At 38.1% G+C, this 12,352-nt stretch overlaps 2 protein-coding genes across 2 annotated transcripts in view; both read right to left on the bottom strand.

The window, feature by feature from the left end:
- Positions 1-4,703, bottom strand: part of atrnl1b (attractin like 1b) — a 28,672-nt gene extending 23,969 nt beyond the window's left edge. Inside the window, exons 1-2 of the mRNA XM_087794062.1 lie at positions 3,754-4,703; positions 1,045-1,128 (exon numbers count right to left, since the gene is read on the bottom strand). Of these exons, the coding sequence (XP_087650188.1) occupies positions 1,045-1,128; positions 3,754-3,989 (320 nt within the window). The 5' untranslated portion in view covers positions 3,990-4,703. The remainder of the gene's footprint in view (positions 1-1,044; positions 1,129-3,753) is intronic.
- A 2,654-nt stretch (positions 4,704-7,357) lies between these two features.
- On the bottom strand, positions 7,358-11,253 carry LOC148077079 (cadherin-15-like). Its single transcript, XM_087793203.1, has 10 exons — positions 11,176-11,253; positions 10,165-10,215; positions 9,576-9,720; positions 9,188-9,360; positions 8,973-9,101; positions 8,734-8,913; positions 8,181-8,484; positions 7,926-8,105; positions 7,563-7,636; positions 7,358-7,501 (listed from the first exon to the last, which is right to left on the bottom strand). The coding sequence occupies exons 1-10, from the start codon at positions 11,251-11,253 to the stop codon at positions 7,358-7,360; spliced, it is 1,458 nt and encodes a 485-aa protein (XP_087649329.1).
- Positions 11,254-12,352: the final 1,099 nt, after the last annotated feature.

Below are 12,352 nucleotides of genomic sequence, written 5' to 3'. Positions count from 1 at the left end.
TAGACAAGGGAGAAAGTTCCATCTCGTTATTTTTAGATATCACTGCACTGTTTTACAATGTTCATTTTGACATTTTACTGGATCGCCTCCACCTCTGAGTGGGAATGAAGACACCGCATTGCAGTGGTTTAATCATATATTTTAGACAAGAAGTATTTCCTCACCATAGAACATTCGTCATAATTCACAGCTCAATGTACCAGTGGCGATGAATAATTGGGGATTGTCATGGCATCAAAGCTGCTCTAAACTGTCTTGATAATGTCATCGACAGGTGAAACAGCATAAAAAAACTGAGTATTTTCCTAAGAAATATCTCATAGCTTCCCTGGGGACGGCCTTGGTCCCTTGGTTCACATTGCCTACATATTAGCCAAAACGCTGCCTTCCTATTTTAACTTTCACTCTCATTCCATTCCAATGTTGAGAAAACAACCCAGTGTCGCTTTTCCCAAGTTCCAAACGATATCCAGCTGGACAACGGAAACTCAGTCTGGCTCTGATGAAATTCAAGGCTTAACCTCGTCCTGCTGAACGCCTACTTCAATACAGAGGGGAGGAGTCAGGTCTGAACACTAACATGTAGGGTAGATCCCCAACTTATGTCACTCATTGCCAAACATCCGACAGGTGCCCTAAAGGTTGTGCCAGGTAGTCACTTCAGGGGATCAGGAGAAGTAGGGGTGTCAAAACACCCAGGAACTCTCCATATGCAGATGCTGTATGCCTCCAAGTTCCATGGGTTTTTTTTAGCAAAGGTCCTTTATTCCATTTCCCGCTATGTTTCCACCACCCTGTCCTTCCTCCAGCATCTTGTGTACAATGTCTTTTTCTATAGTAACATTGTTTGCTTCCGACATTGGAGGGGTTTTCCACTCAGACCAACAAGTGTTGACTCAGTTTCTGCTGGAAGTCTGGAAGCTTTAACATACTGTGGGGGCCTTTTCACACCAGAGGGACCTCTACCCGCTCACTAAACTGTGTGTAATACACTAGACAAAGAAGGGACGATACCGTCTTAATAATTCATAAAAAGGTACTCACTGTCCCTCTATCAACCAGGTGCACTTTGTTTTGTACTTGTAGTTGATAGGACCATCCGTCAGATATCCTGAAGGCTCCGTCAACCTGGAAGAAGACATGAGAAAACAGTCACCAATTGAGCGTGTGGAGTCACAGAAGAAATCCAAGAAATTAGACGGGTTTATTGGTACTCAATATATGTTACATTTTATATATATATATATATATATATATATATATATATATATATATATATATGTGTATGTTACATATATTGAGTATCCCACCCAATTTCCTGAAAGAGATCTCCAGAGGGATTAATAAAGTCAATCTTATATTACATGTAGCTTCCGCTTTAGTAAAGATTACCAACAGTTGGTGAACTATAACAAATTTGAGAATTGTACTCCACCTACTAATCTATTAATCTACATTCTCAATCTAAGCGCAGGATGAAGCAGCTATTGATAATAACGTTAAAAACTAGACACCACATTCAATTAAAAACACCTACGAGTGTAACGTGGGAATGGCTATGACGCCTTCAAAAGCACAGGACAGAAGAAACTCAAATGTTTATAGATTGAAGCACAATTTAAAAAAAACGATAATAATTAAAAAGTTTATTTTAACAATAAGAGACATCAAATAAATGTCATGCTGCTATGCCAGCAATGTCAAACTCAATCACACAAGGGGCCGAAATTCGTTCAGCAGGATAGGTCACAGGCCATTGATTTACCAAATGTCCTTAACAATGTTCCTTAACAAGTAGCATTCAGAAGAGGCATTAAGTTATCAGTTTTATGGTTGATGCTAGTCTTTGTATAATAGGTGACAGCGTTAATCTGTTACATATTCAATCTTGAACACTGATAACTTCATAACAATATCAAATAGTACATTTCAAAATTAATAGAAATTAGAAAGGAAAGAGAAAATGATCACATTTTTACTTTAAAGCAAAAGTGAATCCCCATTGTAATGATCTAACATACATGTTCAACTGTGTTAGACAGTAAACTAGATTGTAGTTAAAAGCAATCAATGAAAATTTCCATCAATGCGAGTTACAATTGAAAAATGTTTAGTATCATCTAGTATAAAAATAAGTTGAGCATTTTCTTCACTCCTGTTTTGAGTAAATACGTTTATTATTAACTAATAAAGTTATGGAATTGGGTTTAGAGGAAAGAACTTTTTTTAATTACCTTTACCTAGTAACTAGGTACTTCTTGCTTACTTCGATAACTCATACTGTCACAGACACCAAAAGATTCCTTCCAATAATAAAAGCAAAACCCTCTGAAAACAACAATAGGACAATTGAGCAGAGGATGGAGGGTAGCCGTCATTTATAATGACTGTTTCAAATGTATTTCCACACTAAATCAAACCTTTATGTCCTTATAATCCCTCAGCTTTATCATCAACTCAAAAGTACTGACCTTGGTCTTACAGACCACATAAATCCAAACTATCAACGACAGCATTTGAGAAAATCCTTATCTTAGACTTTTACATTCCTGACTGCTGTTCTAGCCAATCTACTCCTGCTGGCTTTGTTGACACGTTTAGATTCCTGCAACATCAGGACCAAAATTGTTGTTCATTTAAAATAGAATGGATATCTGCAATCAGAAACAGAATGGCTAGTAAGCGGTTTTAATTCTCCAACTTTGAATCCTCCGAAATTCCACCCCAGCCATTTTATTTACCTTTCATGTACATTTCAACATAGACTAATTATTCTGAAATATGGATGGTTGACAATGATGCAGAGCTTTGCCAGATATAACTAGAAAAAATATAAGTAAGTAAGTAATTTTTATTTGTATAGCGCTTTTCCAGACCAGGGTCACAAAGCGCTTAAACAATCAAAACAATACTCAATAAAGTATATACTTTAAAGGGCAAGATAAAACTGATTACACAACAGGAGTTCCAGAATATCAAGGAAAATCTGAACAGATAAAAACGTCTTAAGATGTTTTTCGTCAGTAGATCATCAAACACAGAGAGAGAGGAAGATCGTTCCAAAGCTTAGGAGCAACAGCCTGGAAGGATTTCTCTCCTCTGGTCCTGAGTCGTGTGCGTGGAACCATCAGCAGATTCTGATCCACAGACCTCAGAGCCCGAGCTGGGGTGTAAGGATGGATCAGATCAGTGATGTAAGGAGGATATAGTCTCAAATAAATAAAAAACAGTTTAGTTAAAAGTATATATTTGAGTTAAATCACTTCAGTATACTGTATATATATATATATACACACATTATGTTCATACCATAAATCCATAAGGTTATTTTTAATTGTACTTTTAACAAGAAGATGTATTTTACCTGCGAGATATAGAAGGTTTTAAAACAAAAATAATAAAGTAATGATTTGTGTAAAATATTGAACTGCAAATTTATGATCAATGATCAGGCAGTGAAAATGTCATCCATCTCTTATATCCAGGCATCTGGAACCGCAACCACAATCTGGAGACTTTAGAAGTGCATTAATCATTTATTTATTACAGCTGTTGTTGCATTGTTTACGTAATGCTTTTGTAATATGTGTACGTATGTTTCATCTTTTCAAAATCAATCCAGTCAAAAATCACAGTGAGGGGAAGAAAATGGAATATCGATCAACTTTAGAGCAAATAGACAAGCATCATGTTCTCATGTGAAGTACATGACAGGACCTGGGATTGTCACAGGGGGGTAAAAAAGACTCTTACTTGAACCGTCCCTGGCAGTGTTGACACTGGTCTCCCACCCATCCTCGGTCACAGATGCAGGATCCGTTGATGCACTTCCCTGACAGGCAGCTCTTGTCGCAGGTCTTGACCGGCGGCGACGACGCGTCGATCACCAACACCGAGCAGAACATGACGCTCAACGCCAGATATCTACCGAGCACTTGGTGGCCCAGAGTAGAGACTCGTGAAGCCCATTTTCTTCTGCCAGGGTCCATCTTCAGCCCCGTCAACCCGGGTCTCAGACCGGGGCCTTCAGGGGTTTTTTTTGTTCGCCTCGTCTTCGAACAGTTGTAGCTTCGATGGACTGATCCAGTGTCAGTGGATCGTGTTGTCGTGTCGATCCGTTTCAAAAGCAACCGGGTTTAACCGCATACATCCGAGTGGAAGTGGAAGGAAATCCCCATCCAAACACCGCAAAACCTTGTATCGAAGCGAATGAAAAGAGATTTGTTTTTTTCCACGAGAGATAAAAAAAAATAAAGCTCAGTTTGGATGAGAGATGGACTGCAGCGTTAAATCATGAGCAATCTCCTTAAAAATGTTCCAGCAGCCATTTTAACGCGTAAACAAACCTTCCAGCCAGGGCGAGAATCCCCCACCGCGCTGTGTGACCCAGCGTGTGTTCATACAAATCCCAACACAATTCTGCGGGAGTTTATCCTCAAATAAACAACAACAACAACAACAAATACGCGTCGCTGTTTTTAACAGAACGACGTCTGCTAACGTGACTGAGCTACGGTTGATGTCGCGCCGACAACAATGGTGTTATCAGGCGGATTCCAACTTTCTTTTCCTACAATTCTTTAACCAAGTGTTTTTTAAAAACGTCTCCAAGTGTTCCAGTCGCGGTAAAAAAAGAAGCAGTCGCTGTCTGGAAGTAGCGGCCAGCGGTGGAGTTCCTTTAGCTCACACAGTCTCGGCGAGTCCTCGGAGAAAACTAAACACAGTGTGCGCATGCGCAATCCAAGATTCCAAGTGTTTTGTTTAAAGGGACAGTGTTCGGACAAACACTCGAGCAGCCGATCGATATGTTCCGGTGAAGAGTATCAGGCGTGATTTCAAAGCAAAACTGACGGAAGTGGATGGCGTAATGTGGATTAATGATTGTTTTTTAATTGAATCAATTGGTTTGGCGATCTAACAACCAGTTAAGACACTCATTAAGGAATTAATCCCTTTTTAAATTACCATTATATCGGAATATTTCTCATGGTTAACATGCACTTTTTAGTTTCATATTTTGTTGGTAACTTTTGAATTATGTAAGTAATTTATATGTATTTATTTGATTGTCTTTACATGTGTTTATGGATGATTGCAAGTAACTAACTAAGTAAGTAATTTGTATTTATAGAGCGCTTTTCTAGACCAGGGTCACAAAGCTCTTAAACAATCCAAAAATACTAATAAAAAAAAAATACTAAAAAGATCAAGATAACACCGAGAAAGACACAGGTGTCCCAGAAAATCAGGGAAAAACCTGCACGAATAAAAAGGTCTTAAGATGTTTCTTGAAGTAAGTAAATAAGTAAGTAAGTGATTTTTATTTGTATAATATTGTGCTTTTCCAGACCAGGGTCACAAAGCGCTTAAACAATCAAAACACTATTCAATAAAGTATATACTTTAAAGGGCAAGATAGAACTGATAACACAACAGGAGTTCCAGAAAATCAAGGAAAAAGCCTGCATGAATAAAAACGTTTTAAGATGTTTCTTGAAGGAGTCAGTAGATCCATCAAACACAGAGAGAGAGGAAGATCGTTCCAAAGCTTAGGAGCAACAACCTGGAAGGATTTCTCTCCTCTGGTCCTGAACCGTGTGCGAGGAACTATCGGTAGATTCTGATCCACAGACCTCAGAGCCCGAGCTGGGGTGTAAGGCTGGATCAGATCAGTGATGTAAGGTATGGATGGATGGGTTATCACTGTTGGACAAATTATCGATCTATCCGTCTATCTTTCTATTTATTTGATATTTTATTTGAATAAAATATATTTGTTACGCCTTGTGTGTATGTCAATGCCACCACTTGAAGTGATAGTTCACCCAAAATTCAATTTCACTCATTTTTACTCCCTCATGTTGTTGGGATTCTTTTCAGAGTAAAACGTTTTATTTTTTATAATAACAATGTAGGCAAAATAGTATGTCTATTTTAAGTTAGTGAGTGATGCTCAGTTGTTGTCATCTCCATGGTGCTCATCTGAAACATCCTTCTTGTACTGAAGCTTTGGCATGAAATACTTGGCGACTTTACTACCACTTAAGGCACACATTAAAAATAAAATCCTTTTTAAAATGACCCTTATATGGAAATATTTTATATGAAATTTTATTGAAACTGAGGCCAAATGTAATATATACTAAAGCTTTTAATGTAATAATTTCGAAAATACACTTTATTCAAGTAGATGAAATACCATTGCATTCTCATGTTAAGTGTTATTTTTAATTTTTTATAAAATGGCTAATTAAAAAAAAAAAAATACAATTTCACTTTATAAACTAAATGCATATTATGACTTGTATTCGCCCGTCACAAGTGTCAAGATTGGTCATGACTGGGACAGTCTTTTGTCGGAAGAGACAATAATCCAGTCTTGCAAACAACTCTACACAAACACGTACTTAAACATACGTCATGTTTCGCATAGAAGCATAACATGTTTTCTACTACATACAAGATTTACATGATTGAGAGATGAGCAGAGAGAGGATTTTTTTCTGCCTCTTTGTCAGACTATTCTTCTTCAATCAACCAGGTATAGTACATTTTCTAGAAAATTTACCCTTTTGCTTTTTATGATGTTATTGTCTTTGTTGAAGTCATGCGATTAGTTACCATGTCATTTATCAGGTTTATTTCTAATAATGTGGCCGATGTTTGAGTGTTTCCTTTTCTTGTATAATTATTGCCTTTTGGTTTTCTTTATGGTGTTCTTTATGTTAGTCGTGTTTATCTTATGAATTAATTCACATTTCAGGTAATAGTAGCTCCTTTCCCGGGACCATAGTGTATCGTCTCAATTTGACGACTAGTGTGGATTTTGACTCAAATACATGAAGACTTTGAAGACTTACACACAGGTTAGATTATTTCTAAAATGTCCATCTGCCTCAGAGTAGTTTGAACATATGGCTGATGCGTCTTCATGAAGCAGTTTCCTATTTTTAGAGCTCAGGAGGTGGCGCCCTCAGTTTACACATGATCTTAAGTTTCAATAGTATAGCTTTTCAAAGCCATTGATTATTTGGCAGAGAGTGACATATAGTGGGTTCTGAAAAAATGAGGATTAAGTTTTATCAGCCCATAACTACTTATTGTGTACTATCGATACTTGTGACACGCCTACAGGCATTAGTGATTGTAGAGAAATGAGAAAAATAATAAATTCTGACTTCAAAACACCTGTTAAAGAAAAACATTTTATTTTAGTCTGTCCAAGTGAGGAAATGCATAAAAAGTGTTCGGTTGGCTTTATCAGACCATGACCTCGAGCAAAAGATGAAGCAGTTGGTGACTGAGTGTGAAGCCGCAGAGATGAAAATCAACCCCTCAAAATCCGATTCCATGGTTCTCAGTGGGAATAAGGTTGGTCCGGGTTGGAGACGAGATCCTGCCCCCAGGTGATGGAGTTATCTGAGTAGTATCTCAAGTATTTCGGGGTATTTTTCTTCTCCCTCTTGCTCACGTTCAGGGGGTTGTCTCCTGCCCCCGGCCACTGAAGAGAGAATTAGGTTAGACGTGTATTTACTTTTGGGATTCAAAGGTGTCTTCGTCACTTTAATGAAAGACAGTTTTGATCGGTAGACAAACTCAACATCTGAGAGGTGAACCTCAGCAGGATCATCGGATCCTGAAGACATCAGAGAACAAACCAGTTACACCGACGTCCTCTTTAGTTAACTTATAGTTAACTGTACACTGCATGATTCTTACATCATCCTTAGTTGGTTTTAAGTTGTATTTTCTGTGAGTAGTGACTGCTCGATGAATTCCTAGAGCCGCTAGCAAATGAGAAAAGTCAGTTATTAATCAAATTCAATTGTGTTTGTGAGCATGTGTGAGAATTTTGTAAGCAAAATATAAACCAAACTTACAGAGAATCAACACCAGAGTGACTATGATGAAGAGGACGATCAGACCTATTCCTACACCAGAGTGCGGGGTAGTCTCTGTCAGGCAGTGACCAGAAGAGTCGCACTCACAGAGAGTCAAGTTGACCTGAGCGGAGGCATGAAGTGTTCCAGAGTCAGACACCATCACTGTGACCTGGTACACTCCTGGCTGCAGGTGTACTCGAGGCTGCAGCACTGCATGAGTGTCTGAAATGATCCAACACATTGGGACAGGTGAGAATAAAAGAGCCTTTTAACCAAGAGAGTGATTACATTACTCACCATTGACTTGAGTGACGGTCCAGTCTGCCATTGACACCTCAGGGATTTCAAATGAGAAGGGTCCAGGGTGTGATAGAAGGTCTTCATCTGCAGCAGCCAGAACCAGACCAGAAGTCATGTTCCCTCCATTCTTGCAGACAGAGCCGGTGAGCGGAGAGAGCTGAGGGGGAAAGTGGTCGACCTCCACCGTGACGATGACAGTGGCTGTGCTCACTGGAGCGTTTGGAGCTTTGCTGCTCAAAGGGTTTATGTTCTCCACACGGAGAGTCAAGTGGTGCTTCTTTAAAGTCTCAATATCCAAAGGCTGGAAGAAGAAGAACGTTTTAAATGTTATTCTCTCTTGATGTAAAATTGTTTTTCTCTGGTGATATCACATATTGTCTCATATTAAAAATGTACATGTATCCTTTTAAACTGCATTCAGAAAATGTGTGTCTAAAATATAGGGTAGAGAAAAATTTCATAGAATTTGGATGCAAGATATTTAAAGATCTTCATATTTGAAGGCATATTCTCTCATTAAGGTACACTTGTTGACGGGGATTCTTGGTACCTTCACCACACTCATGATGCCCTCGTTGGTCTCAGCATCTGTTCTTATGCTGAAATACCCGTGAGGGTCATCAGAGACAAAATACTTTGCCTCCCAGTTTCCTGTTCCAGGTTCATCTCCGTCTGTGACGTTCACTCGGCCGATGTCACCAAGTGTGTTCTCCACAGCTGTCATGTGGTACTGGAACGAAGAGAAGGTACTGGTAAGTACAGATTGTGCGCTTGTTGTAAAATTCTCACCAATGTTGGGCTGAACTCAGGGCCATGGTTGTTGACGTCTGTTACACTAATGATGGCAACAACTTCATCTGTCAATCCTGAGTCACCTCGATCAGTAGCCTTGAGTCTCAGTCTGAACGTTTTTACCATCTGATATAGAAAACAATGGTTTTAAGTTAAACTGGTGTTCTTTAGATGTTCAGGGTTCAGTGCAGTGTCGGGTCAGATGGGTCTACCTCTTGAGGTGGGACAGCATTCATGACTTGAATGTTTCCAGACTTATGCCAGGTGAAAAACATGTTCTCATTGAGGACGTTCGGAGGAGTGGTCTCTTCGGCAATCATGGTGTATTCCAAGGCAGCGTTAACAGTGTTTTGGTCGTCAGCATCAGTTGCAGTTACAATGGTGCCTGTTGACAACATCAGTCGTCTTGAGATTATTTCAAGTTGAGACATCTTCTCAGCTTTTAATTTGGAGTTCTGGTTTAAAATTTAGAATTTCAGTCCACAAAAAAAATAATTAACAACATTCTCCAATTTTATGAAGTCATTCTTAAAAGTGATTTTCAATATATTGTTCAGTTGACACCTCATACAGCGAAACAACATCAACTTTTATCATCACCTTTAGGTGAGAGCTCTGGAACTGAACCGTAGAACACTCTCTGAGTAAAGACTGGTCTGTGGTCCTTTTTGTCCAAAAACACTTTCTCAAGAGGGACTTGATTAACCAGTAGCTCTCCACTAGAAGAGTCTGCCCAAACCTGCATCTGCAAAGGAAAAATAAATCACATTTTTGAATTAGAATTACCCTTTTTTAACCCCCACTGAAAACACTAGGCTTTAACTTATTATTTTCACGAGCAGCATCGACAAAAAAAATTAACATTTGAACGTTAGAGGAACTTGTAGCCATTATGACTCACATTGCTCTTCCTGTTTCTTTGAGGCAACATTGTGTATAAATATAGTTTTTGTATTTTTCAGTATTTTTCCTTTTTCAAAACGTGTGCATTTACAAAAAAATGAAATACAATTTATTTTTTAACCCAGACCCCTTTAAAAAGTGCAAACAGATACATCAATTAATATAATACTTCTGTTTTCCAGGTTCCAATATATAAAGGATATAGATATTTAAATTCATAATAGTATTACCACATCATGAACTGTAATATTTTCAAAATTCGTACCAGACATGTTAGAACACACACCGACAGCCACGACCTCATCCTCCGATTTTGTTGTTGAGCCTCCAGATTGAGCTGGAGACACAAACACTGTCCACGGTTTTCCTGTAAGACACAAATAGTCCATTTGATGACACAAGTCCAAAGCTTCTTTCACCAGTAGGTATCCACAAATCAGAATGTATGAAATCTGCCTGATAAATAACAACTGGTTGAGATTAACTTAAATCACACAGCCTCGTCTATCACTCTGTATACTTTATCTGACAATCGTTTAAAATGAAACCATCTGCAAACAGCATCTATTCTCTTAAATAATCTAAATTTAATATCCTCATTTATTAAACTGAACCTTTATTTCTGGACCATTTAGTTGCTGATATGTCAATAAGGTATTGAAGACTGTCACATTCAGATTTAAACCTTGTTATTATCTCTACAAATCAAAAGGTTGAAGTAAATCTAGAAGAGAATTGAAATAAACTCACTTGAGGAAGAGTGTCCAATCCAAGTGTCGCTCATGGAAACCATCAAATTCTTCCTTACAAAAAACAGAGCTCCACTTAGAGTCACTGTCTCTGACAATTGCAACCTAAGATGAGATCAACATGTATGTGACTGAGAGGTACTTTCTTTTTGATAACATGAGGGACTGCATCACTGATTACATCACGTTGACTGAAGATAACTAAAGCTAACTTGAACCGTGCTAGCCGTGATCAGCAGGAACCTGATGGAACTCCTGAGCAGAAAAAGGAGGGATGAGATCACAGATTAAGTGTGTCCAGATGAAAAAGGGTCATCAAGTATCAGAAAGAGGCTGGTGGCAAAAAGACCAGAAATCATGAGCACATTCAGCGAAAAAAAAGAAGTACTTACTTTAACTGCATATTGAACTATTAACAAACTGTACAAGGGTTTACTTTTTTAATTGCCTTTTGGATTTTATTGCAAAAATAATGGTAGTGTTCAACTTTATGGATGATTGAACGGATATTAGACGTCGTAGCTTCAACTAAATGGCTGTGGTTTCACCTTATCATAATCCAGGAGATCCGCCTCTAGACCAGAGTCTGACCAGTAACAGGCTATTGATGCCACATCTACGTCCATATCGTATACAGTCTTTTGTTTGTCAACACAATTAGAAAACGTGTCGGGTTTACTACTCTCTTCTCAATCGCCACTCCAAGACGTGGACCTGATGAGGAACCCCATACAGAGCATAAAACAGATCAAAATAACTTGACTTGATCAAATTAACTTGAAATGAAAAAAAGGATGTAACCTAACATTTGTGAAAACATCAACAGGAGGAAGCTGGAGGCCAAACTTCAGTTTGAAGTCAAGTAAAGCACATTGTTGTGCAAGGGGACACAGAAACATTAGTCCGGAGACCTGAGAAGAGTGAATCTGTTTAATGACTTTTAAAAATCAGGTTAACCTTTATCATCTCACCTCGCACTCGAAATCTAGAGAGATGGACAAACTACATTAGGATCGCCCACTATTGTGACCCGAATCTTGACCGGGTGTAGAAACCTGTCAAGATGGTTAAATACAAGTTAAGAACAAACAAAGATGGTAACATGAGCTTCTTGCAAAAAATATATATACAGTATATACAGTATCTATATAAAACAAGATACAGCACAAATGTACTAGAACATTCACTTACACATACAATATTTGAAAAGTTTCATACTTAGGTAGTAGTTACAGTTATTATCTGCAAAATGACAAGATTAACTCATTCCACTCGTTTATAAAACTGTTTTCATTAATATACTTCTTTAAAAGCCATCCCTGCAAGGCTACAAGATTATACGTGGTTTTATTTGATTCATTGATTGAATTATGCAAGTGAAATACTTTAATAAAACGTTTATATTTGTATTGCACTTAAGGTCTTGTTTATGTGTTGACTGTTAAATAAGGAAAAATGAGAAGGAAAAAAAGATACTTGCTAAATATGTTTTTTATTGTGGGAAGACATATTTGTGTCAGTGTGTTCCATGATTATTAGTGTAAATATACGTTTCCCAGCTGAATACAAACGACTTGAAGGACCATTTTGTAGAGCCGTTATACATCTGATACTGTTTCTATTACAGATTCTCTCAACTCCACAAATAAACCCTTTCTAATCTCTCTTGTGGACACACTGAGAGGCAGGCAAATTCAATCTGAACACGATGGTTATCACTTGTGT

The sequence above is a fragment of the Callionymus lyra genome, chromosome 6 (genome assembly GCF_982586985.1).
Source record: "Callionymus lyra chromosome 6, fCalLyr1.hap1.1, whole genome shotgun sequence".
Lineage (NCBI taxonomy): Eukaryota > Metazoa > Chordata > Actinopteri > Syngnathiformes > Callionymidae > Callionymus > Callionymus lyra.
This window is presented reverse-complemented; position numbering and strand designations above follow the sequence as displayed.

What these genes read in the sequence shown, in the direction of transcription:
- LOC148077079 (XM_087793203.1), bottom strand. Translation starts at nt 11,253, where the DNA reads ATGGACGTAGATGTGGCATCAATAGCCTGTTACTGGTCAGACTCTGGT. An exon ending in GGATGAGGTCGTGGCTGTCG is followed by an intron (nt 9,721 to 10,164) that starts GTGTGTGTTCTA and finishes TTTCCTTTGCAG; the next exon opens with ATGCAGGTTTGGGCAGACTC. An exon ending in ATGCTGTCCCACCTCAAGAG is followed by an intron (nt 9,102 to 9,187) that starts GTAGACCCATCT and finishes TTTCTATATCAG; the next exon opens with ATGGTAAAAACGTTCAGACT.